This window comes from Rhipicephalus microplus, chromosome X, assembly GCF_043290135.1.
Source record: "Rhipicephalus microplus isolate Deutch F79 chromosome X, USDA_Rmic, whole genome shotgun sequence".
Lineage (NCBI taxonomy): Eukaryota > Metazoa > Arthropoda > Arachnida > Ixodida > Ixodidae > Rhipicephalus > Rhipicephalus microplus.
The window spans coordinates 233,909,842-233,932,952 of NC_134710.1; the positions used below are offsets into that span (position 1 = coordinate 233,909,842).

Below are 23,111 nucleotides of genomic sequence, written 5' to 3' on the forward strand. Positions count from 1 at the left end.
AAGATAAGTGCACATTGGTGCATCGTGACGAGCTGGGCGCCGAGTGCGGGCGGCTTTCTTTTTTTCTTCCTTGAGTTTTCATATATATATATATATATATATATATATATACATATATATATATATACGTTTTCATATACAAGATATACGTATACATATACAGTGAATGGCGGCGGCAACAACGGTAAAAAACCAGCCAAGACTGTCCATATAATTGGCATTGCAATAAAATAAAGAAGCAAAGCTGAACGTCGTCGGGGGCTACACCATGCATGCACAGTAAAACTATGCACGCGCACGGCGTCAAAAACGAAGAGCGAACTATACGGACACAGACACGGATACCGCGGAATACTATTCGTTTAAGTGCCCTCTATATGCAGCGCGATCGCACATATATGATGCTAACTAAAAGCGTGGCACTGCCGTCGCGCAAAAGTAGCTTTCTCTTTTTTATATTTGTTTGGAAGGGGGGGCAAAAGTCTGATGTATGCACTAAGGGATAAAGAAGGCAAAATAACTACCAATATGGATAGGATAGTTGAAATAGCGGAGGCGCTTTACAGAGATCTGTACAGTAGCCGGGACAACCACGACCTTAATACTATAAGAATCAGCAGTAACCCAGATGACACCCCACCAGTAATGATAGCAGAAGTAAGAAAAGCTTTGGAGAGCATGCAAAGAGGCAAAGCTGCTGGTAAGGATCAGGTAACATCAGATCTGCTGAAAGGTGGAGGACAGATTGTGTTAGAAAAACTAGCCACCCTGTTTACGAGGTGTCTCCTGACGGGAAGAGTACCAGAGTCTTGTAAGAACGCTAACATCATCTTAATACGTAAGAAAGGAGATGACAAGGACTTGAAAAATCACAGGCCGATCAGCTTGCTCTCTGTAGTATACAAGCTATTTACAAAGGTAATTGCTAACAGAGTAAAGAAAACATTATAATTCAATCAACCAAAGGAACAAGCAGGATTTTGATAAGGCTACTCAACAATCGACCACATTCATACTATCAATCAGGTAATAGAGAAATGCTCAGAATATAACCAACCAATATACATAGCCTTCATAGATTATGAGAAGGCGTTTGATTCAGTAGAAATACCAGTCGTCATGCAGACACTGCAGAATCAGGGCGTCGTTCCTGGAAGAAATCTACAGGGGATCAACTGCTACCATAGTGCTTCATAAAGAAAGCAACAGGATACCAATCAAGAAGGGTGTAAGGCAGGGGGACAGAATCTCCCCAATGCTATTTACGGCGTGCTTACAGGAGGTTTTCAGAAGCCTTGAATGGGAACAGTTAGGGATAAAAGTTAATGGAGAGTACCTTAGTAACCTGCGCTTCGCCGATGACATTGCATTGCTGAGTAACTCGGGGGACGAATTGCAACTCATGATTACGGAGTTAGACAAGGAGAGCAGGAAGGTGGGTCTTAAAATTAATCTGCAGAAAACGAAAGTAATGTACAACAACCTCGGCAAGGAGCAGCGCTTCGAGATAGGTAATAGTGCACTTGAAGTTGTAAAAGACTATGTCTACTTAGGGCAGGTAATAACCGCAGAGCCGAACCACGAGATTGAAGTAACTAGAAGAATAAGAATGGGGTGGAGCACATTCGGCAAGCACTCTCAAATTATGACAGGTAGATTGCCACTATCCCTCAAGAGGAAGGTATATAACAGCTGTATCTTGCCGGTACTTAGCTACGGAGCAGAAACCTGGACTCTTACAAAGAGGGTTCAGCTTAAATTGAGGACGACGCAGCGAGCAATGGAAAGAAAAATGGTAGGTGTAACCTTAAAAGACAAGAAGAGAGCAGAGTGGATTAGGGAACAAACGGGGGTTAAGGATATCATAGCTGAAATCAAGAAGAAGAAATGGACATGGGCAGGGCATGTAGCGCGTAGACAGGATAACCGCTGGTCATTAAGGGTTAACAAAATGGATTCCCAGAGAAGGCAAGCGGGTTAGGGGGAGACAGAAGGTTAGGTGGGCAGATGAGATCAAGAAGTTTGCGGGTATGAATTGGCAGCAGTAAGCACAGGACCGGGTTAACTGGCGGAACATGGGAGAGGCCTTTGTCCTGCAGTGGACGTAGTCAGGCTGATGATGATGATGATGATGGAGAGGGGACACACCCCCGCATACGCCCGTGGCGGCGACAATGGTGGGAACGTCGGCTCGTGGGGTGCAGGCCTGCCTGCCTGCCTCGCGCTCACCCGTGCACAATAACGAGCGCTCCCTCTCGCCTAATGCGCCGTGCATTGCCGCCGCCACTTAGCACTTGGTCGGCGGCGGGGCAGCCCTGGAAGATGCATGCTCGAACCAAAATGCCAAAATGCGGAGCGAAATTTCTAGATTGTGCGTGGTAAAAATTCGTTATATCAAGGTTGTCTCCCGCTGTTACTTTATCACATATAGGTCCCAAATACAGTAAGACCTCGTTAATTCGAAGTCACTGGGGCCGTGAGAAATCTTCGAATTAAGTGGGTTTTCGAATTAACAGAACATTCAAAAATTGCGATGCAAGGAGCTTAGAACTGTTCAAAGTAATCAGTGCTCATTGTTTGCTGTGCCAGCTAGCTTGCGGCTACAAGATTTATGTTTTCCAGCAATACCTTGTCTTAATTTTGCTGCAAACATGAGGAAATAGTGGGCCTAGCTGCTGCCACTGAAAAAAAAAAAAAAAAAACTGCTGTCGTGATCAACTAAAATGTGCGCCTGTGAAAAACAAGACATGCTCACTGCAATACAGTAATGACGCGCAGGAAGCTTGTCACCTACGCCTTGATGCGTCAGCACGTCATGATGTGACCATTCGATCATTCTTTCTGGTAAAATTAGAAATTTAATAATGACCAGTATGACAAAACTCACAATGTATTCTGACTGGGAGAAATGATCTTTTAAACTTTCAAACATAGTTTTTGTAGTAGGTGTTGCAGGCACGAACTCCACCACCAGTGCAAAGGTGCGAATAGCTGGAGCAACCAGCAATCGGAGGTTCGGGTACATCGATAATTCTGCCAAACTGTTCTTTATTAATGTCTTGACGATCCCAGAAAGAATTAGTGAACCATGACCTCTTGACATTCATAGAAACATGCAAGACGCTGCCCGCGCGTCATTGCTGTGTTGCAGTGAAGCACGTTCAGTTTTTCGCAAGTACACCTTTTGGTTGACCAAGAGACCGTTTTCTTCTCTTTTTTTTGCGCTAGGAATAGCAAGGCTGGGGTGCTTCAGCTACAACTCATTAGTACCGATATGTTGCATTGCCTTGTGGATATTTAGAGCCGTCGTTTCGGCGGATTTGCGGCGAAATCGCGATCTAAAACTGGCACATTGCACCCAAAGTTTTCAAATTAACCAGGCTGTTACCGGCCGCCGCTTCGAATTATCCACTCAAACTTACAGTGCAAAGTACAGGACCGCCGAAATCCTTCGAATTAAGTGGGGTTTCGAAATAACCGAGTTCGAATTAACGAGGTTTTACTGTACATGTGCTTCTATGAACACTGGAGGGGAATAGAAAAACTTCGTTATATCGAGTAATCCGCTATATGGAGGTTCATTATAAGCAGGTTTAACTGTAATGCATTCCTTTGTTTATGCCATTAGGTCAACAGTCAAACATGTATTTATGCCAAGCATAGAGACAATCATGGTTTTGTGAAAATGTGGAATTTAACAAAGTAGAGACTGAATTCTGAAAAAAACAAACAAAAAAAAGGTATGTAGAACAGTCTTAAACATAGTTATACAAATAATGATGCTCTTCACGATGGCACATACAACAGTGTACAAGGAACACCAGAAATTTGAGAACAAAGCAATTTTAGAATACGCAAGAATATTCTAGATGTCATCAGGTATACTTTAACCAAACTTTGTCACATGTTTGTTTTAGTGCTGTTTTCAAAAATACTAAAAACCATGTTAATCCTTTACATTTCATGAATGTGGCTTCATCAATAGTTGCATGATCCTAACAAGTGATGCATGGTCATACCGATTGTATCTTTCACAACAGCAGCCTTCAGCCATTTACTTGCATTACGTGATCTTCGTTACTGTTCTGCTCAGCAGCAGACTGAATATAGTCAACAATAAGTAGTAGGTGCGCAAGCAATATTCCTGGAGCCAATGTAATGGCAAGGGCACTTGCTTTGCCAGGACAGCAATTACTTTCCCTGGGAGGCTCAGCTCACTCTGCCTGAAGAGATTACACTCAAACCCCAATATATTGAACCTGGATATAACAAAATATCGGTTATAACCAAGTAAATGAAAAACAGTCTTGCAATAGATGTAGTGTTAAGAATAAATCTTTATAATGAATTTTTGGATATAATAAACTTTTTTTTAGGTAAGATGCAACTTTGTTATAATGAGGTTTGAGTGTAATTAACTTGCCTGCAGTGAAGCACATAATCTTCTCCTCCTTTTAGCCCATTTGGGGTGGGGAAGAATGAGTCCCAGAGTCATGCCTTGTTTAATGACTGCTCATTTTTTATCACAGCTGCTCATTCATAATTTTCTTCTACATGGGCTTTCACTCCATTAGCCAACAACAGTACACAGAAGAACTACTTGCTCCACAGAAGTGATCACAATAGAAGTGGCATCCCTTGTTTGATCAACAAAGGTCTCAGATATGCTGATGCCCAATTTGCATGCTGACTTAATTGTCTGAACAATTCTCTCTCAATTTTTTTTATTTTTTGCTCCTGTCACACTGCAGCCATGCTGCCTTAAGGGCTGCAAAGAGATAACACCACCTTTATTTTCCTAGCTATAACCACTTCCCTTGACAAGAGGGTAAACCAAATATGAGTGCTCGGAAAATAATTTTAGGGAAGGAAAAGGGTGAGGACAAGAAACAGAAAACGGATAGGAACTAAGGGAAGTTTGTTGTGATGGTATGGATTGTGATCAATGTCACTGTGCTATGGGTACATTTGAGCTAAATAAAAATAAAATATGGCAGTCACATTCAGTTGCAAACAGAGGACAATAGGCTGTGTATAATGAGACAACAACCACGATTTGCCTACCTGCTGCAAGAGGAATGCCCACAAGGTTGTAGATGCTAGCAAGAAAAAAATTCATTCGAATTCTTTGCACAGTCTTCCTCGAAAGGTCCACAGCACCCACCACATCATAGAGATTGTTCTAAAATAAAGAACAATGAGCAAACATTAACACTTACAACAAGCACAGAAAATATCCATTCCTTGCAGCCACCTTTTAAGTGATAAATGATTGTAGAAAGACCTCCAACATCATACAGCACGAAGAATATAAGGTTTACATGGTAACAACACAACTGTGTGTAGCATTGGCATGCAAGACTTTCCAAAATATCTGAATATCAAGGAGGACACATTTGAAATTACTGTGAATTCTACACAGTGTGTAATCTGGGCATTCAAATAGCATATATATTAGGCAAACAGTGAAATATGACACCTGATAGCATCACTGCTTTTTCTGCACAGTTCTCCCTATATGTAATGGAGATGCACTACTCTGTTTTCCCGGCAGGACCACACAGGTATTGATCTAATTGCAACAAAAGTACTAAACACCATAAAGCTGAGAATGAAGGTGGTTTGATGTATACTGTCTACTTAATGGTCATATGATCTGCCAAATCCCGGAGGTGTGCACAGTCAACATGGTGAAGGAATCATCAGCATGGAACAATAGCATTACAGTGAAATGCACACTCTCTACTGCTAGCATAAAAAATGATTCTAATATTGAAAGTGCGTGCACGCAAAGCGTACCATTATGGGATATTAGATCTTGTCAATTGCCATTAAATGTACAAAAACCCTGAAAGACATTAGCCATCCAGTTGCGATTGTGTAGACATTGACTACCCACTTTTGCCCAGGATTAGGCAGATGACTAAATAAAATACTGGCAAACAACATGTTCAAAAAATGGAAATGACCCAGCACTCTGACTTGCATCTAGCTTCACTACATTGCAGTTGCCCACCCACCAAAACTGCATTCACGGTTAAGGAATTTCGACGTGGAGTTCGTAGCAACAACCCCTCTAAAATATAAGTTCCACTTATAATGACAAAGTGTGATAAAGCTTGGCAGAGTGCATGAATACATTTGCCTTTCTTATCTTTTACCTATGGATACATGGGGCCATCTCTTTTCATGTCATCAATATGGCTGTAGCCTGTATCCCAAGTTCTAATGATGAATGCATGATTGGAAAGAACAGGATGATTCTAAAAATGAACTTCTGAAAGCAAACTTGATAAAAAAGTGCATATCTAGGCAATGTATGATTTTGTCATCTGTTATGGTCAGCGATACAGTATGCAAATGCAGAGCAGCGAATGCAAATTTCAGTGAGTCAGATGTACTTGCAACAGCCGAGGACAGGTATCGTATGTTAGTGTGCAATCCAGAGATTATTGAGTTTTTCTCTGTCTCCACATTCACCTTTATTATGCTATTTTATAAAACGTTTCCTAAATGTGCAGTACACACGGATTGGAACACGACAATTTAGGGCTAAGTGATGCACATAATTACATTTCAACTGTCTTCGATTTAGGTCAAATCTCTGTAATTTCAACTCAAAAGTGCAGATCAGAGCCAACATTATTCTTCGAGATCAGATTTGCACTAGAATTATGTCATCGTGTTGAAATATTGTGCACACCAGTCATTGTACAACAATAAATTGTTTCATTTGAGTCCGTGAGCACTGTTCATAGCAAGGCGAATCTCCGCCCCATCAGTTGCTTATTTGCTACAATAATAATGCACATATGACTCCAATAATCATTGGTACCATTTATATAAAGTACAGAAAAACCACATTAATTCAAACTTGGTTATTTCAAAATCCTACTTGATTAGAAGAATTTCTGCGGTCCTGTATTTTGCACTGGTTTGAACAGATAATTTGAAGTGGCAATTAGTGCCAGCCTGGTTAATTCAATAACATTAAATGTCATGTGACGATTCCCGATATCGATTTCACTGCAAATCCAAGGAAACGACGGCCCTTAGGAGCTACAGGGCAATGCAGGGTGGCCGTACTAGTGAGTGACAGGTGAAGCTCCCCAGACTAGCTCCTATTGCTGATGCTGCTGACACACATGCATGCACGCATGCACACACACACAAAAAAAAAAGAAGAAAGGAAGGCGGTCTCGTTTCCAGCGGTAATGGGTGCTTGTGGAAAAGATGTGCTTCGCTGCAATAAAGCAGTGACAAGCTGGCAGCCTATCCCATGTTTCTCGTCACGTCAGGGTATTATGATTTGCACAGTGTCTTTCTGTGATGATTAAACAATTAATAAAGGACAGTATGACGAAGTTGCAATTTATGCAGACCTCTGAGTGGGGACTTGTTTCAGCAATTTACGCACTTGCACTGCTGGCGGAGTTCTTGCCTGTAAAGCCTACTTCGAAAACTCAGTTCCAAAACTCAATTCGAAAACTTCAGTGATCGTGTTCTCCAGCTAAAATACATGAATAATTCCATCAGAACTGTGACTTAAGTTCTTATTTTACCAGAAAGAATAGACGAATGGTGTCATCACGACGTGCTGACGTCGCGAGAAGGTAACATTCTACCCGTGTGCCATCACTATGTTGCAGTGAAGCATGTCTTCTTTTCTGCAGTTGCAGATTTCCACAAACAACAAGACCTTTCTTTTTCCTTTTTTTTTTCCACCTGTGCCAGAAGCAGCGAGGCCAGCCATTTATTTTTGTGTTTACGGCAAAACTGAAAATAGGTATTGCTAAAGAACACACTCTTTGGAGCTGCAAACTTGCTGTCACTACAAACAAGGGCACCTATAGTTACTTTCAATTACTAGAAGTTTCTTGCATCTCACTTCTCGCACGTTTCCTTAATTCAAAATTTTTTACCGTCCCGGTGACCTTGAAATAATGAGATTTTTCTGTATTTTCTTTCAGAGTGACTGTAAAAGTTTTCCAGGATTGGCCTTATCTAGGTGAACCACTTGTGCCTGAAGGACACCAGGACAAGGCCGAGCATAGATATAGTATCTCAGCACAGTTGGTTCGGCTACCACATATGTTGAATTCCAATGGTGGAGTAACTTGTCTATCAAAATCGGCGAAGTAGACAAGAACTCTACGTGACATTTTTCCTTTAAGGCAATTGCCTGCCTGCTTAGTGGCGCCCTTGGCACTGTCAATAGTGGGATATATCGAAAGGAATGGGCATAGGTCATGACTGTGTGGGACATATACAGAGAAAATACAGTTTGCATAGAATGGGAAGGAAAATGTAGCAAAGAGAACATTGAAATTAGCAAGGGGCTGAGACAAGCAAGTCTCCCCATTGTTATTCATGCTGTACATAGTCTCAATGAAAAAAGCACTAGAAGGTAGCAACATTGGTTTTAATCTGTCACACAAACGGGGTGACATGATGATTGAGCAGAAGCTTCCAGGTTTATTTTATGCAGACAATATTGTACTATATGTTAACAGTCAACATGCTATACAGTGGCTGGCAGATACATGTGGAATGGAAGGCGAGGCTCTAGGACTAGGATTTAGTGTAACAAAATGTGAATTGATGATAATGTTACGAGTAACTTGTTTAATGGTCTATTTACAGTGCACAGAACTCGACGAGCAAGATGGCCCCAGACCAGCATCAAACGAAAACTCACTTGGTCCTCCTCTTTCATGCAGTCGTGTTTAGCGGCTGTTATGTATCATAACCCCCGGCGGTAAAAGCACCGTCCCGGTGCCAAATTTACGCAGATGTTGTCGAAGGGGGGTAATAGGGCTTTAGCCGAGCCACGTGAACGGTGTCGCTCGGAGCTGACGATGACTTTGTTGGATTGGTTGGAACAATCTCGTACGTGACGTCTGTCACTTGGCGAACGATACGGAATGGTCCAGTGTAGGGTGGCAACAGTTTTTCAGACAGTCCCACACGCCGAGTAGGTGACCAGAGGAGCACGAGAGAACCCGGAGAAAAGTGCACGTCCCTATGGTGAGAATTGTAGAGCTGTTGTTGGCGCACCTGTGAAGCCTGTAGACGGTTACGGGCGACTTGGCACGCGTGGTCGGCGTGGGCAATGGCTTCCCCAGCATATTCAGTGGCTGCAGGTAGTAAAGTGTCTAAGGGTAGAGTTGGGTCCCAACCATATAGTAGATAGAAGGGCGAATAGCCGGCAGTGTTGTGACGAGATGAATTGTAGGCGAACGTCACACACGGCAAATGAATGTCCCAATCCTGGTGGTCTGGCGCATCGTATTTGGCAAGCATATCGGTTAGGATCCTGTTAAGGCGCTCCGTGAGGCCATTTGACTGGGGATGGTACAAAGTAGTAAATTTGTGCTTGGTATGGCAAGACCTCAGGATTTCATGAACGACAGCTGGTAAGAATGTGCGGCCACGGTCAGTGAGAAGTTGACGGGGAGCACCGTGCACTAATATTATGTCGTACAGCAGAAACTCCACAACGTCGGTAGCGCAGCTGGTCGGGAGTGCTCGTGTGATTGCGTACCGCATCGCGTAGTCCGTGGCAACAGCAATCCATTTATTTCCGGCTGTGGAGAGTGGAAAAGGGCCCAACAGGTCGAGACCAACTCGAAAGAAAGGCTCGTTGGGAACGTCGATCGGCTGAAGGTAGCCGGCTGGGAGGGCAGACGGCGTTTTGCGACGCTGACAGGGCTCACAAGTGGCGACATAGCGTCGAACAGAGCGGGCAAGTCCAGGCCAAAAAAACCGACGTCGTACCCGATCGTATGTGCGAGAAACGCCCAAATGGCCCGTCACGGGAGCGTCATGAAGTTGATGCAGGACAGTGGAACGCAGATGCACTGGGATGACAGGAAGTAAGTCTGATCCGAAGGAATCAAGGTTACGGCAATATAGGATCCCGTCTTTAACCAAAAACATTCGTAGGGACGAGTCGCGAGGTGTTGACTCTAGTTTGTCAATGATGGCTCGCAAAGAAGCATCCCGACGTTGCTTTTCGCCAATGTTCAACAGCTGCGACACGGAAAAAACGTCCATGATAGCGTCAGTATCGGTTCCTTTGTCAACAGGGTAGCGGGATAAACAATCCGCATCCTGATGTAATCGCCCTGTTTTGTACATTACAGAGAACATGTACTCTTGAAGGCGTAGAGCCCAACGAGCGAGACGTCCCGTGGGGTCCTTCAGGGAAGCTAGCCAGCAGAGCGCGTGATGATCCGTGACAACACGGAATGAGTGCCCGTACAGGTATGAACGAAACTTGGCGACTGCCCATACAAGGGCGAGGCACTCGCGTTCCGTGATGGAATAGTTGCGCTCGGCTGGAGATGGCACTTGACTTGCGTAGGCTATAACACGGTCGTGTCCCCCATTGTTGCTGCAATAGCACAGCTCCTATGCCATGTCCACTGGCGTTCGTGTGAACCTCGGTTGGGGCTAATGGATTGAAGTGAGCCAAGATTGGTGGCGTTGTAAGCAGTGTCGTAAGTTGCGAAAACGATGACGCTTGGTCATGGCCCCAGATAAACGAGGCGTATTTCTTCAAGAGGTCTGTGAGGGGGCGTGCAATGGTCGCAAAGTCCTTAACAAAGCGTCTGAAATATGAGCACAACCCCACAAAACTGCGGACATCCTTTGTGGTCCTCGGAACGGGAAAGTTCGTGACTGCGTGAATTTTCTCTGGGTCTGGACGCACGCCTTGGGCATCAACAAGGTGACCGAGCACGAAAATTTGACGACGAGCGAAGTGGCACTTGGAGGCGTTAAGCTGGAGTCCGGCTCGACGAAAAACGTCCAGAATAGCTGACAAACGATCAAGATGCGAGTCGAATGTGGGCGAAAAGACAACATCGTCAAGGTAACACAAGCAGGTGAACCATTTCAACTCTTGGAGCAATGAGTCCATCATTCTTTCAAATGTGGCTGGTGCGTTGCAGAGACCAAAGGCAGAGACCTTGAACTGATAACGACCATCAGGAGTGATGAATGCGGTCTTCTCGCGGTCCATCTCGTTGACGGCTATCTGCCAGTACCCTGACCGAAGGTCAATAGTTGAAAAATAAGTGGCACCATACAGGCAGTCGAGGGCATCGTCGATGCGAGGTAAAGGATAAACGTCTCTTTTGGTAATTTTGTTAAGGTGACGGTAATCCACACAAAAGCGCCATGTTCTATCTTTCTTTTTTAACAAAGACGACTGGAGAAGCCCAGGGGCTGCATGAAGGCTCGATAATGTTTTTCGCAAGCATTTTGCCGACTTCATGTTGTAATATTGCACGCTCCGACGCAGACACACGGTAGGGGCGTCGGTGAATGGGAGTTGCATGGCCAGTATTTATGCGATGGGTGACAATGGTCGTTTGGCCAAAAGAGTTGCTGCAAAGTCGAAAATGCTAGGATAGCCCTCAAGAACGTGGCAAAGCGCTGCAGCTTGCTCAGACGTGAGGTCCGATGACACCATTCGCTCGATGTCGGCGCCCCAAGAACGTGATGGAGTGGAACCACTGACTGAGCTGCAGCAATCGTCAACTCTGAAGGGCTCGACATGATGATCTTGGAGAGCCGTAATTTTGGCCAGGGAGATACCCTGTGGCAGAACTTGCATGGTGAGTGAAAAGTGGACCAGTGGAAGGAAGGTGCGGTTTCTCGTAATCGTCAGAATCATATGCGGCACAGCAACCCCATGCGTAAGCATCACGGCAGGAATCGGGGCCACCATGTAATCACCATCAGGTACTGGCGGCGTGGAGGATAAGTCGACATGTGTGATAGAGTTAGGCGGGAGGCACGTGAAATCAATACAGCAGAGGCTGGTTTGCGGTGGGCTGGTCGGGTCGGAAAAGAGGGGTAAATCGAGATGGAGAGAGCCAGCTGAACAGTCTATGAGGGCAGAGTGCGTGGCTAGAAAATCCATACCGAGAATGAGTTCATGAGGGCAATGTTCGATAACGGCGAAAAGAATGACAGTGCTTCTCTCCCCGATAGACACTCGCGCAGAGCACATGCCAAGAATTGCGGCAGTTCCTCCATCGGCGACTCGTACAGCTCGGTTGAGGGTGGGCATGACAACTTTTCTAAGTTGGTGGCGAAGGTTAGCACTCATAATGGACACATGCGCGCCAGTATCTATCAATGCACTGACACGAACATTGTCGACAGTAACGTCCAAAAGGTTCCGGTTCGTTGTTAACGTTAATCGAGGATTTCTTACGAAGGTTGTCAATGCAGCTCCACCTCCAGAAGCTGCAGGACCTAGTTTTCCGGTCGGAGGTGCTGCGAATAGGTCAGGGAGGCAGCACGGCGTTGTGGGGGCGATCGGGACTGACGACGAGCAGGGGACGGTGACCGGTCGTAGCGAGGTCTGCTCAGAGGTGCTGCAGGAGCGAAAAGTGTGGTCGGCGTTGATGGAGAAAGTGATGGGGACGACTGGCGAACAGAAGTGGCGTGATACTGAGGTGCATAATGGGACGGTGGAGCCCAGCGGCTGCAGCAGTGACGAGCGATATGACCAACGCCTCGACAGTTAAAACATATAGGCCTGTCATCAAGAGTACGCCATTCGGACGGATTGCGTTGTATGCGAGGAGCAGAAGGGGTACGATAAGAAGGCTCAGCAGAGTATACAGCAGGAACAGGATGTAGGCCGGCATTCGATAGCTCTTGACGAACGACCGCTTGTATTAAAGAGATCGTGGTCGGGGAAGGCGCAGGCGTCGGTAATGGCGTGGCTACCGGTTGTGCTGCCTTGACCTCTCGACGAATGATGCGTGTAAGGTTGTCACATCGAGGGGCCTGGTGGAAGGCGTCGTCACACGAAGAAGTGGCCGCTGTGTTCGGAAGGCGCACGATGCTTTGGGCTACGCGGCGGGCTTTAGCTTGTTCGAGACGTCGCCATTCTTTAAGGACTGTGTCAATGCTCGAGACGTTGTTAAAAACCAGCTGGTTGAAAGCATCGTCAGCAATGCCTTTCAAGACGTGGTTAACCTTTTCGTCTTCCGACATGGACTGGTCGGCCTTGGAACAAAGGGCCAAGACGTCAAGAATGTAAGAGACGTACGATTCGGTAGAAGACTGGGCCCGTGTGGCAAGAGTCTTCTTCGCAGCGAGCTGACGACCAGATAAATAGCCAAACAGGTCACGTATCTTTTCTTTGAAGAGATCCCAGCTCGTTATGTCGGCTTCGTGGCTTTCAAACCATGTTCGGGGAGTGCCGTCCAGGTAGAAAAGCACGTTGGCGAGCATGAGCGTGGGATCCCAGCGGTGAGTAGCACTGACGTGCTCGTACCGGTTCAGCAAAGTGTCAAGATCGATCGTATCATCACCAGAGAAAGTGCCGGGATCCTGGAGGTGCGGGAGTGTGACGTAGGTGGTGGCTTGGACTGATGAGGGCGGCGTAGAGGTAGTACCAACAGTCGAAGCAGTCGAAAGGTCGCCGATGGTGCAACCGCTGCGCGTCTCCATCGAGGTACGGGGGTCGTCCACCTCCACCAATAATGTTACGAGTAACTTGTTTAATGATCTATTTACAGCGCACAGAACTCGATTGATCAAGATGGCGCCAGACCAGCATCAAATGAAAACTCACTTCGTCCTCCTCTTTCATGCAGCAGTGTTTAGCGGCTGTTATGTATCAATATTAAATGATTCCAATGATCAGGTGGGTGATCAGGTGGCCAAGAAATACCAAGGCTAAGCCATATAGTTTCTTAAAGTTAACTAGAGGGGACTCTGGCACAGCGATCGTTTAGCAACTATAGGAATGATAGGTAGTACACGAATTTGCCTAGTCTTCGTGCTTGCGGGCTTTGAACGCACTTGTGTCTATGTTTATTGGTGTGTGTTTTGGGATTGCTTAGAATAAAAAAACTAACAGCTGCAAACTTTGTAATTTGAACTTTGTGATTTGATTTGAAAAGGTTAAAGTGGTGAAGCGCAACTACTGAACATTTGCCGATTTTTGTTTAATGAAAAAGCAGTTCCAAGCCATGCGAATCCAAATAGACCCAGAAGAACGAAGATTAGACAAATCTATGTATTACCCATCATTCCCATGCTAGCTGTAACGCCGTGCATTGCAGCTCCCATAGACACTAGCGCCAGAGTACTCTCTAGTGCATTTATAAGAAACTCTATGGAGTAAGCGAATATGAGTACCTTGCAGTATAGACATATGAGGGTGACAAATACGTGGAGGTAAAAAAAAAAAAACCCAGTAGCAAAAGAAAAGACAAATTCTGCAATATTGAAGCACATAGTGTTGTGGGTACACTGGGTATACAGTAAGTAAGAGGTGCTTTGAGGTCCGTGAAAAGGCGTAATGGTTTCAAGGCTTACATTTGGAAACTTGGTAATGTGCAAGAGACTGAATGTAAAACAAAAGACCGTGGGACACCTTGCATTAAGTGCTCACAGGAAGATGACAAATTAGGCTGTAAGGGTGATATGGGACGGGAAAATTTTGAGTCCTCGGAGAAAAATAAGGTTCAAAGAGAGACTAAGGAATATGAAAGAGAGTATATGGGCAGAGAAAGTAGTCAATTTCAGCCAAAAAAGAAAAGTTTTTTATATTTGTCGATCCTGGTTTTTATTTGTCGAGCACACTCGTCCCCGCCCTGTTGTAAAGGGGATCCTCATGGCATCCATTCATCTATAGCCACAAGTTTTGGTGGTAATAGTAGAAGTCATGAATGGCTTGGGAATGCAGGCGGCACTGCAACTGCTACTTGAAAGCTCAGAGTCTGCAAGCTCCGATTCCAGCACAAAGAACTCGCTGAATAGTGATAAAAATGCTGAAACTGCTGCTTGTGTGTGGTGGTTTTTAACTTTCTTGTCCATGCCTATAACCATCGATAGCCCGCTATCCACGGTTTTCAAGTTCTGCTGCACTAAAAGTGATTATAGACAGCTAACATTACCATAACATCGTAACTATTTTTCTAGTTTCACTTTTTCCTTCCTCTTTTTTAATGCTGTGGGAGCTTTGAAGTGCTTTTTTCAAGTGGAGAGGGTCAAATACTGGTAGCTTCAAAAATGGTGTCAACACTGCGCGCACTTGCTGCCTATTGAAATGGCAAATTTTAGCAGATTCCGACGAGTATGCTTCATCACTTTTTTATGACAGTAGCAGCAAAGACTTGGATGGTGATTTTCGCTCAACGAATATCAGCACAGACAACGAACGTGTGTCGAACAGTCGTGAAACATTAACAGGTATCCGCCGATAACTTTCATTGCCAGTGCCAAGCTCTTTTTAATGATATCTGGCATGTTCTAAAAGCCATAGCTCTGCATTGAAAGGTGACACTACAGCCACTTCGAGTAACGTGTTATTTTGTATTTAAATAACCGCTACAGATGAAATGTTTATATTATCAGGGGTATTGGATTTGACATTTTTGGTGAAAATGTACATTTTGAAATTTTTTTGCATTAACTTGATACAAAACAGCATTGATGCATTTACAGAGTGTTCTCGTTTTTGTTACAATTTTCATACTACATATTAAATGATTCAAGTTTCTTTTGGGCAGAATAGTAATGTCTGCTTTAAATTTATTATCATTCGAAAGTGCATATTTTGTTATACGAATTTGTACTATATTTGTGTGGCAGTAAAAAAATGGTTTCCTAGAGTACCCAAAAATGGCCTATTTTCCCATGGACAATGATGTGCTAACAAAATTTCACAGTGACAGAGGACTACTACGCACATGTGGAAGCTTGGGCTAGTTGGTGGGTAGTCATACTGGCAAGTCTTTTAGCATGTGAACATAGGTTCCTATGTTCATATGCTGAAAGACTTGCCAGTATGACTACTACACGCAAGGTGTCCTGGGTTATTTTGCCCCTAAAAAATAGAACTTGCTCCTTACTACAGCAGTGTGGGTTATGTTCTAATCACAGATTTGGAGGCACTGCTTTATTTGCGAGTTTCATCGCCTACAGGGGGCGCACAGGGTGCTTCAATATGGCGCCCACAGAGAGTATCGGAGTCGCTGAGCACATGTGCAACCTGTACTGCAGTGTTGTTTTTTTTTGTTCGTTTTTTTCACTTCGCAATGACTCTACAGTTTTTGCAGTTGCACATTATGTGCCATCCCGGCGCTTCAGAAACTTGGATACGATGCCTCGTTGAAGGCGAAAAGGTCCTGAATGCCAAACACATCACTTGTTGTGGCGTGAATGCCTGTAGTGCATCTGTCGTTGTGGAAGGACTCTGCCTGCAGACGTCCAATTTTCGCCAAAATCCACTCCACACAAAGTGCAATTCACATATGACTGGGAAGGTTCTGTATAGGAATGTTAGCTTGCTTTTCGTCTTCGTGCTGGTCGTTCCAGTCTGCAAGACGTCTCTTTTGTGGTCTGACGTTTGGCGACACAAAGTAATCTTACTGTTCTTCAATGCTTTATACGTGTGTGCCGCGGTAACGCGGTGGTTACGATGTTCTGCTCTGACTCGAGCGTCACTTGTTCGATTCTGGCCACGACGGTTGCTTTGAGATGAAGGTGGAATGTTAGAGGCCGAGTACCATGCAATGTCCGTGCATGTTGTCCTCCACTAAAGGCGTGCCTAACGATCATTACGTGGTTTGTCGCGCAAAACCCCAAACAGTGTTATAACATTCGGTATTTCCTTTCACGTCCTCAGTTTTGAGTGGATAGTTACCGATGTAAGATTTCGCTAAGTTATCGCAATGCCAATATTTGTGACACATTATTTTTAAAAAGTCACAGCTTTGCCGCAAAGGTGAAGCAATGAACGCAATAGCAACAAATCGGAAGGTCACGCGCCATATGGCAAGCAGATCAAAACGTGCCCCGCATTTGTCACGCAACAATGACGCACATAACGTACAGACAGGTACTGATCGTTGTACTGATGAACGCGAATAAGCGTCTCAGTTGTTACTTCACTGTGTTTGAAAAAGTGCACCCTTTTTGCAAACGTAGACTGTGCAATGACTGCAGTGACCTTTTTGTGCCCGGTAACTACAACAAAAACGTTCTGGTGGAAGACCAGCGCCAGCCAAGACGTACTACATGCACATGCTATAGATACGGCGGCCCCACCGCTACTCCGATACTCTTTGAAAAAATTACACTGGCAGCCGCGGGGGTGACAGTCTACAGAACTTGCAAATACCAGTGTCGAATGCTTGTTCGCAGAGTCCGTCATCTGCTCAGACTCTGCCATTGGTATTCAACGATAGTTGCATATCACTAAAACCTTTCCTGTTTAGTAACTTTTGCGAATCCCATGAACTGCCAAGTAAATCAATATCTCAAATATAAAGCAAAGCAATCCCGAATGACCTTCATAACAAGGTATGAAAACAATAATTTCTTTCCTCGTTTTGGTCATCTCAAGTGGGTTACCAGTTCAGTGGAGTGAAAATCAATGCTAGCTAGGGTTGGAGATGAGAGAAAATGAGGTCACCAGTGCATGAGGTGGATGGTATTCTTCAGGCTGCAAGATAATGCCTCTGCGAGCTTAAAGAGCTTCTATTAAACAGAAGTCACTGGTGTTGATATACTTATGGTGTTACCAGGAATCATAAGTGACTTAATGTTACCCAGCAACAAGAACAATGGCAATAACAAGCGACTCACACTAGAAAACATCTACCGAAATCCCCTGAAATTAAGAAAAATGTGAGCCCTTATAAGAATTGAACCCTATTGAACAAAATGTGGTGCCTTGCGAGATAGCATATTAAAGGTAGTGCAGTGAGGAAAGACCACCCACATTTTTTAGTATGAGAGAGGAGGTAACAACGGCCCACAATCACACGCACAACAAAATTATGGAAAGGTAGTCATTGTTCTTCGTATTTTTTTTTTCTCTCTCTTTTTGAGTCAGTTATAGCAGATTTTGTAATTTCTTACCCGAATCAAAACCAAGTCTGCAGCTTCAATAGCCACATCTGTGCCGTCTGAGAGGGCAATGCCAACATCAGCCTTAACTAAGGCAGGTGAGTCATTGATGCCATCACCAACCATGGCGACCTTGAAACCTTCATTCTGCAGTGATTTAATTTTCTCTGCTTTGTGGGAGGGCAAGACTTGAGCAAACACCTCATCAATGCCAACCTGCAAAGTAACAAGGATTTTTATGCCAAGTAAGAATGTTTTTCTTCAGCACAACACAAGAAAAGAGAATACAATTGAATCCCTTTATAAGAGACATGCACAGGTAAGCAGTTGCTGTCTTTTATATCAGGTGTCTTATAAACGCAGGGGACCATGTTTGCATTTTCTCATCAAGCCCTATTTCAATGTAGGCACACTGGCGTCTTTTATACGCATATGTCTCATACTCCAGTGCCTCTTATAAAGGGGCTCAACTGTATACAACTGATTTCTTAACACATGCTTTTGGAGCAGCAATGTTAACAAATGCACTACTGTAAATTAATACCGTCCCAAAGTCCCCGTACAAAGTATTTACACGATAGTAGGCTAACCCAATTTGTCTTAATTTGAAATCCAAAGATGGGGCGCCGACCTAGAATTGAAAACTAGTTCCGGTTGCAAGGTCTTTCTGAAAATCATCCCTACGTAACTTTGCGAAGCTAACTTTTCTGCACAAGTCTCAAGCACTGCCGTGAAGCCATTTTGGCACATTGACGGCTTGATGATGAGTTAAAAAATATTTATTGCGATAGCAATTATATGGACACTCTCAGCAGGATTTCTCCACCGGCATCGACATGGGCGTTGGAGTCGATGTCATGCACCGTATATGCATACGTATCTATATACATATAAAAACGTAAGAAAGAAAAAGATCCAGAAAAAAGACTTCGGCATGTGTAATCGGAATGCGAGGAGGCGTTAACTACTGAGCCACCGAGGGATACCTTCTTGTATGTTCAAACGGCAAGTTATTTATATTGTTACACTGAAGCGGCAACATATGAAGAGAGGAAGAGGAGAACGAAGTGGTCTGTTTCGGAAGCAGCTCGGTGTCGGCGCAGCTACCCTTCGCCATTCGCTCTTCAATAAACACACCCCATTGTAACAGTTTTGGTGAGAGGTGCTGGGCACGATAACGGTGTTCCGATGAACGGCGACTCATCGATCGCTGAGGTGCAATACGCGGAGCTTCGCCGAAGCCGACGACTTGCCGGTCTGCCAACTGCGATGGGGTCTCATGACAACAATGACAACGAGCCACCTGCTTCCCGCATTCCGTGCAAGCCCTACATCCAGCCTCCATCCTTCACTGGACAAGCTGCAGAAAATGTCGACTCGTGGCTCAGCTCCTACCAACGGGCGAGTCAGTTTAATGGCTGAGATGCCACCGGCCAGCCAATAATGTGGGACTCTTTCTCAAAGGAACCGCATCTGTATGGTTTGAAAACCATGAAGAAAGCCTGACGACGTGGCAGAAGTTCGTCGATGAAATCAAGTTGTGCTTCGGAGATCCGTCAGCGAAGAATAAGCGTGCCGAGCAAACTCTTATGCAATGAGCGCAAGTCCCCGGGGAAACCTGCACGATGTATATCGAGGAGGTGCTCAAGTTGTACAGGGCACTGGACCCCTGGATGACAGAAGAGGACAAGGTTGGTCATCTTCTAAAAGGGATCGCGGAGGACATTTACCAGTTCCTCATCACAAAAAAAAGTTGGAGCGTGTAAATGACATTATCAAGCACTGCCGTACGTTTGAAGCGCTGAAAGCGTGACTAATTACAACAAAGTTCGGCCGCCTGCCCAACGTAACTAATGTCGCCAGTGTTGACGTGCATCTAACTCCATCAGATCTCGTGTCCATGATTCGCCAAAAAGTGCGCGAAGAGCTCGACCTACGCAAGGCGGCTTCTCGGCCGGCACCTAATGTTCGAGAACCCTTTCCTTCCTGCAACTTAAGTATTACGACTATCAACGCCGCCTCCCTTGATACCTACAACTATACGCCTCGTCCTCGAGAGCCAAGCCAAACTATGCATTTGTACTGCACATTGGATGACGAATACGCGCGCAGACCACCTACTGGTTATCAGGCATGGAACAACCGGGTCATTCATCCTTATGCCGACATCAGCGCACCCCGCGAACGTCCCATATGCTTTCATTATGGCATCCACGGTCATGCCACCTGATTCTGCCCCGATCGCCGTCGCACGGAAGCACCGCCCTACAGGCGACTACGCACTTTCTACGGGCGCAGCAATCAGCCTGTTAACGAGACACCCTGGCCCTCAGACTCTGACAGCAGGCCAAACCATTGGGGGAATCACCGCAGTGACCCACTGACGTTGACGCCACCACCTTCACGCTACTGAAGATCCCCACCTTCTTGACGACGTCCTACTTCACCGCCGCCGGGAAACTAGGCAGGGCGACCGATGGCGGTGAGATTGCCAGTCATCTTTAACTACACGCCGCTAAGCCTCCACCAGTGACTATGCGTCATAAGATTTGTGTTTCTGTGGACAATGTTACAATGACAGCTTTAGTGGAGATGGGAGCAAGTGTCTCTGTTATGAGCATGGATTTCCAAACCCAATTAGGCCATAAGGTGATGTTCAAGTGGGATAATGCGAGCACATTTCATGCTGTGAGTGGAGAATTGCTACGACCTCTTGGCGTGTGTACCGTGAACGTCTATTTCGCTAATAACGTCTATCAAGCTGAATTCACAGTGCTCGCTAAATCAACGCATAATGTGATTCTGGGTCTAGATTTACTGCAACAGTGCAGTGCCACTCTTGATTGCGGTACCGGCTAGCTTTTTGTCTCTCCTTTTGTTGCCGACGAACCTGTTACTTGTTCGCACACCCTCGCCGTCTGTGAAGATTCTGTCGTACTGCCCCATTTATTATCCAGCGTTCAGGTTACTGTTACTAGTACCAACAACGATGTATTCGACACTGTTGTTGAGCCGATGCCATCAATCGTCGCAAAGAAGGGTGTGCTCGTGCCTCGCTGTATTGTCTATGTGGCCTGTGGCACAAGTACATTGTGGATATCAAATTTTTCTAACCAGTCTGTTGTGCTTCCAAGCGGTATCCGACTTGCCTCGTTTGAAGCGGATACGAGCCTTAATGCTACGCCTTAAGCAATCACGCCTCGAATGAATCCCGGGCACATGAGACTAGCCCTGGTGTCCCCGAAGACTCTTCACCGTTTTTGAACATGATTAGCAAGGCACTACCCTCTGAAAGCGTGAAGCCCTGGTCAGCGTCCTTAGCAGGCATGCTTCATTGTTTAATTTCACCAAGGACGCTACCAAAGTTCGTGTTCCCAATATGCGGGCTCGCCACAGGATTGACGCGGGGTTTGCGCATCCCATAAGGCAGAAACCATACCGTGTGTCTGCATTGGAGTGCAAGGTGATCGCCGAACAGGTGGAAGACATGTTGGCTAAAGGCGTCATTCAAGACTCTTCTAGCCCCTGGACTGCACCGGTCATCCTCGTGAAAAAAAAAAAGGGGGGTCCTGGAGGTTTCGCGTCGACTACCGGCATCTGAATTCGGTGATAAAAAAGGATGTGTATCCACTTCCCCGCATAGACGACGTTATCGACTGTCTTCATTCGGCATCTTACTTCTCATCTGTGGACCTACGATGGGGCTATTGGCAGGTACCTATGCATTCCGCTGACAAATAGAAAACCACTTCTGTCACGCCAGACGGATTGCTTGAATTCAATGTCATGCCGTTTGGTTTGTGCAACACCCCTGCGACATTTGAAAGGTTTATGGACACGGTAATGCGTGGTCTCAAATGGGAGATTTGTTTATGTTACCTTGACGACATCATCATTTTTGGACGCACTTTAGCTGAACACAACCATCGACTTGACGTTGTTTTAACATGCCTTGAACTAGCTGCCCTTACCCTGAACTCCAAGAAATGTCACTTCGGTCAGCGAGAAGCACATGGTCATCTTGTAGACAAACATGGTGTGCGCCCAGACCCTCAGAAGGTTGCTGCAGTTACCTGTTTCCAACAACCGCAGTCACAACACGAACTAAGCAGTTTTCTGGGTCTCTGTTCATACTTCCGCCGATTTGTGTTCAAGTTTGCTGATACTGCCTACTCATTGACTTCACTACTTTGCAAAGATAAGAATTTCATCTGGACAGCAGAGTGTGATGCCTCGTTTCGTGAACTTTCCTTCTCATGTCTGGACCCATACTGCACCATTTCAACCCGTCTGCCACGACAGAAGTGCACACTGACGCGAGTGGCATTGGTCTCGGCGCCGTGCTCACCCAGCGCTTCGACGCCGTCGGGCATGTCATCGCCTACGCCAGTCATTAATTTAGCAAGGCCGAGAAGAATTACACCGTTACTGAACAAGAGTGCCTCGCTGTGGTTTTTGCTGTGCATAAGTTTCGCCCATATCTCTACGGGCGGCAGTTCACGATCGTGACTGAACGGCATTCACTAAGTTGGTTGCTTGGTCTCCGTGATCCTTCTGGTCGCCTCGTGCGATGGGCGCTACCTTTGCAGGAATTTAACTTTACAATATGCTACAAGAGTGGCCGCCATCATGCAGATGCCGACTGTCTCTCGAGGCTTCTCTTTCTGTAATGGTTATTCAGTTTTTATTCTTTCATACATTGCTTTGTTATCAATATTTCTGTATGTATTTCAGAGTTGTCATTCTATTATTTGCTGTCATGGGCCACATGCATGTTTCTTTTTGTATTGTCGCTTTCCGCTGCCTGTAATTTTTGTATTTTTGTAAATTTGTAGTTTAGATTTTTTTCTGGGTGAAGGGGCCAGTCAAGCTGTGAAATGCAGCTTTTTTCCCTTCGCACTAAACCACGTATACAGTGTATTTTCGTGTACTTGTCACGTCGTTAAATAAACTCAAACTCAAACCACTCTATGCGACACCACCAATTTTGACGATTTTCTAGCTGCCGTCAACGATACTGCTTTTCCTGACCTCGCTACCTTCCGAGAAAAACAGCGCAATGACCGCAGCTTGGATGATCTCTGACTCAGCCGCTCAACCGATAGGTAGCCATGGCTTTATCGTTTGAGAGGGCTTACTTTACAGAAAAAAATTACGTGGCTGATGGTGCCCGCCTTCTTTTAGTGGTCCCCAAGAATTTGAGAATGCATGTACTCTAT

At 45.3% G+C, this 23,111-nt stretch overlaps 1 protein-coding gene across 7 annotated transcripts in view; it reads right to left on the reverse strand.

Moving 5' to 3' along the window:
* Window positions 1-23,111, reverse strand: part of LOC119187845 (copper-transporting ATPase 2) — a 166,858-nt gene that overhangs the window by 59,948 nt on the left and 83,799 nt on the right. For all 7 annotated transcript variants that reach the window (XM_075878798.1, XM_075878797.1, XM_075878802.1 and 4 more), the window contains 2 exons: window positions 17,905-18,108; window positions 5,065-5,182 (listed from right to left, as the gene is read on the reverse strand). In XM_075878798.1, coding sequence (XP_075734913.1) covers window positions 5,065-5,182; window positions 17,905-18,108 — 322 coding nt within the window. The remainder of the gene's footprint in view (window positions 1-5,064; window positions 5,183-17,904; window positions 18,109-23,111) is intronic.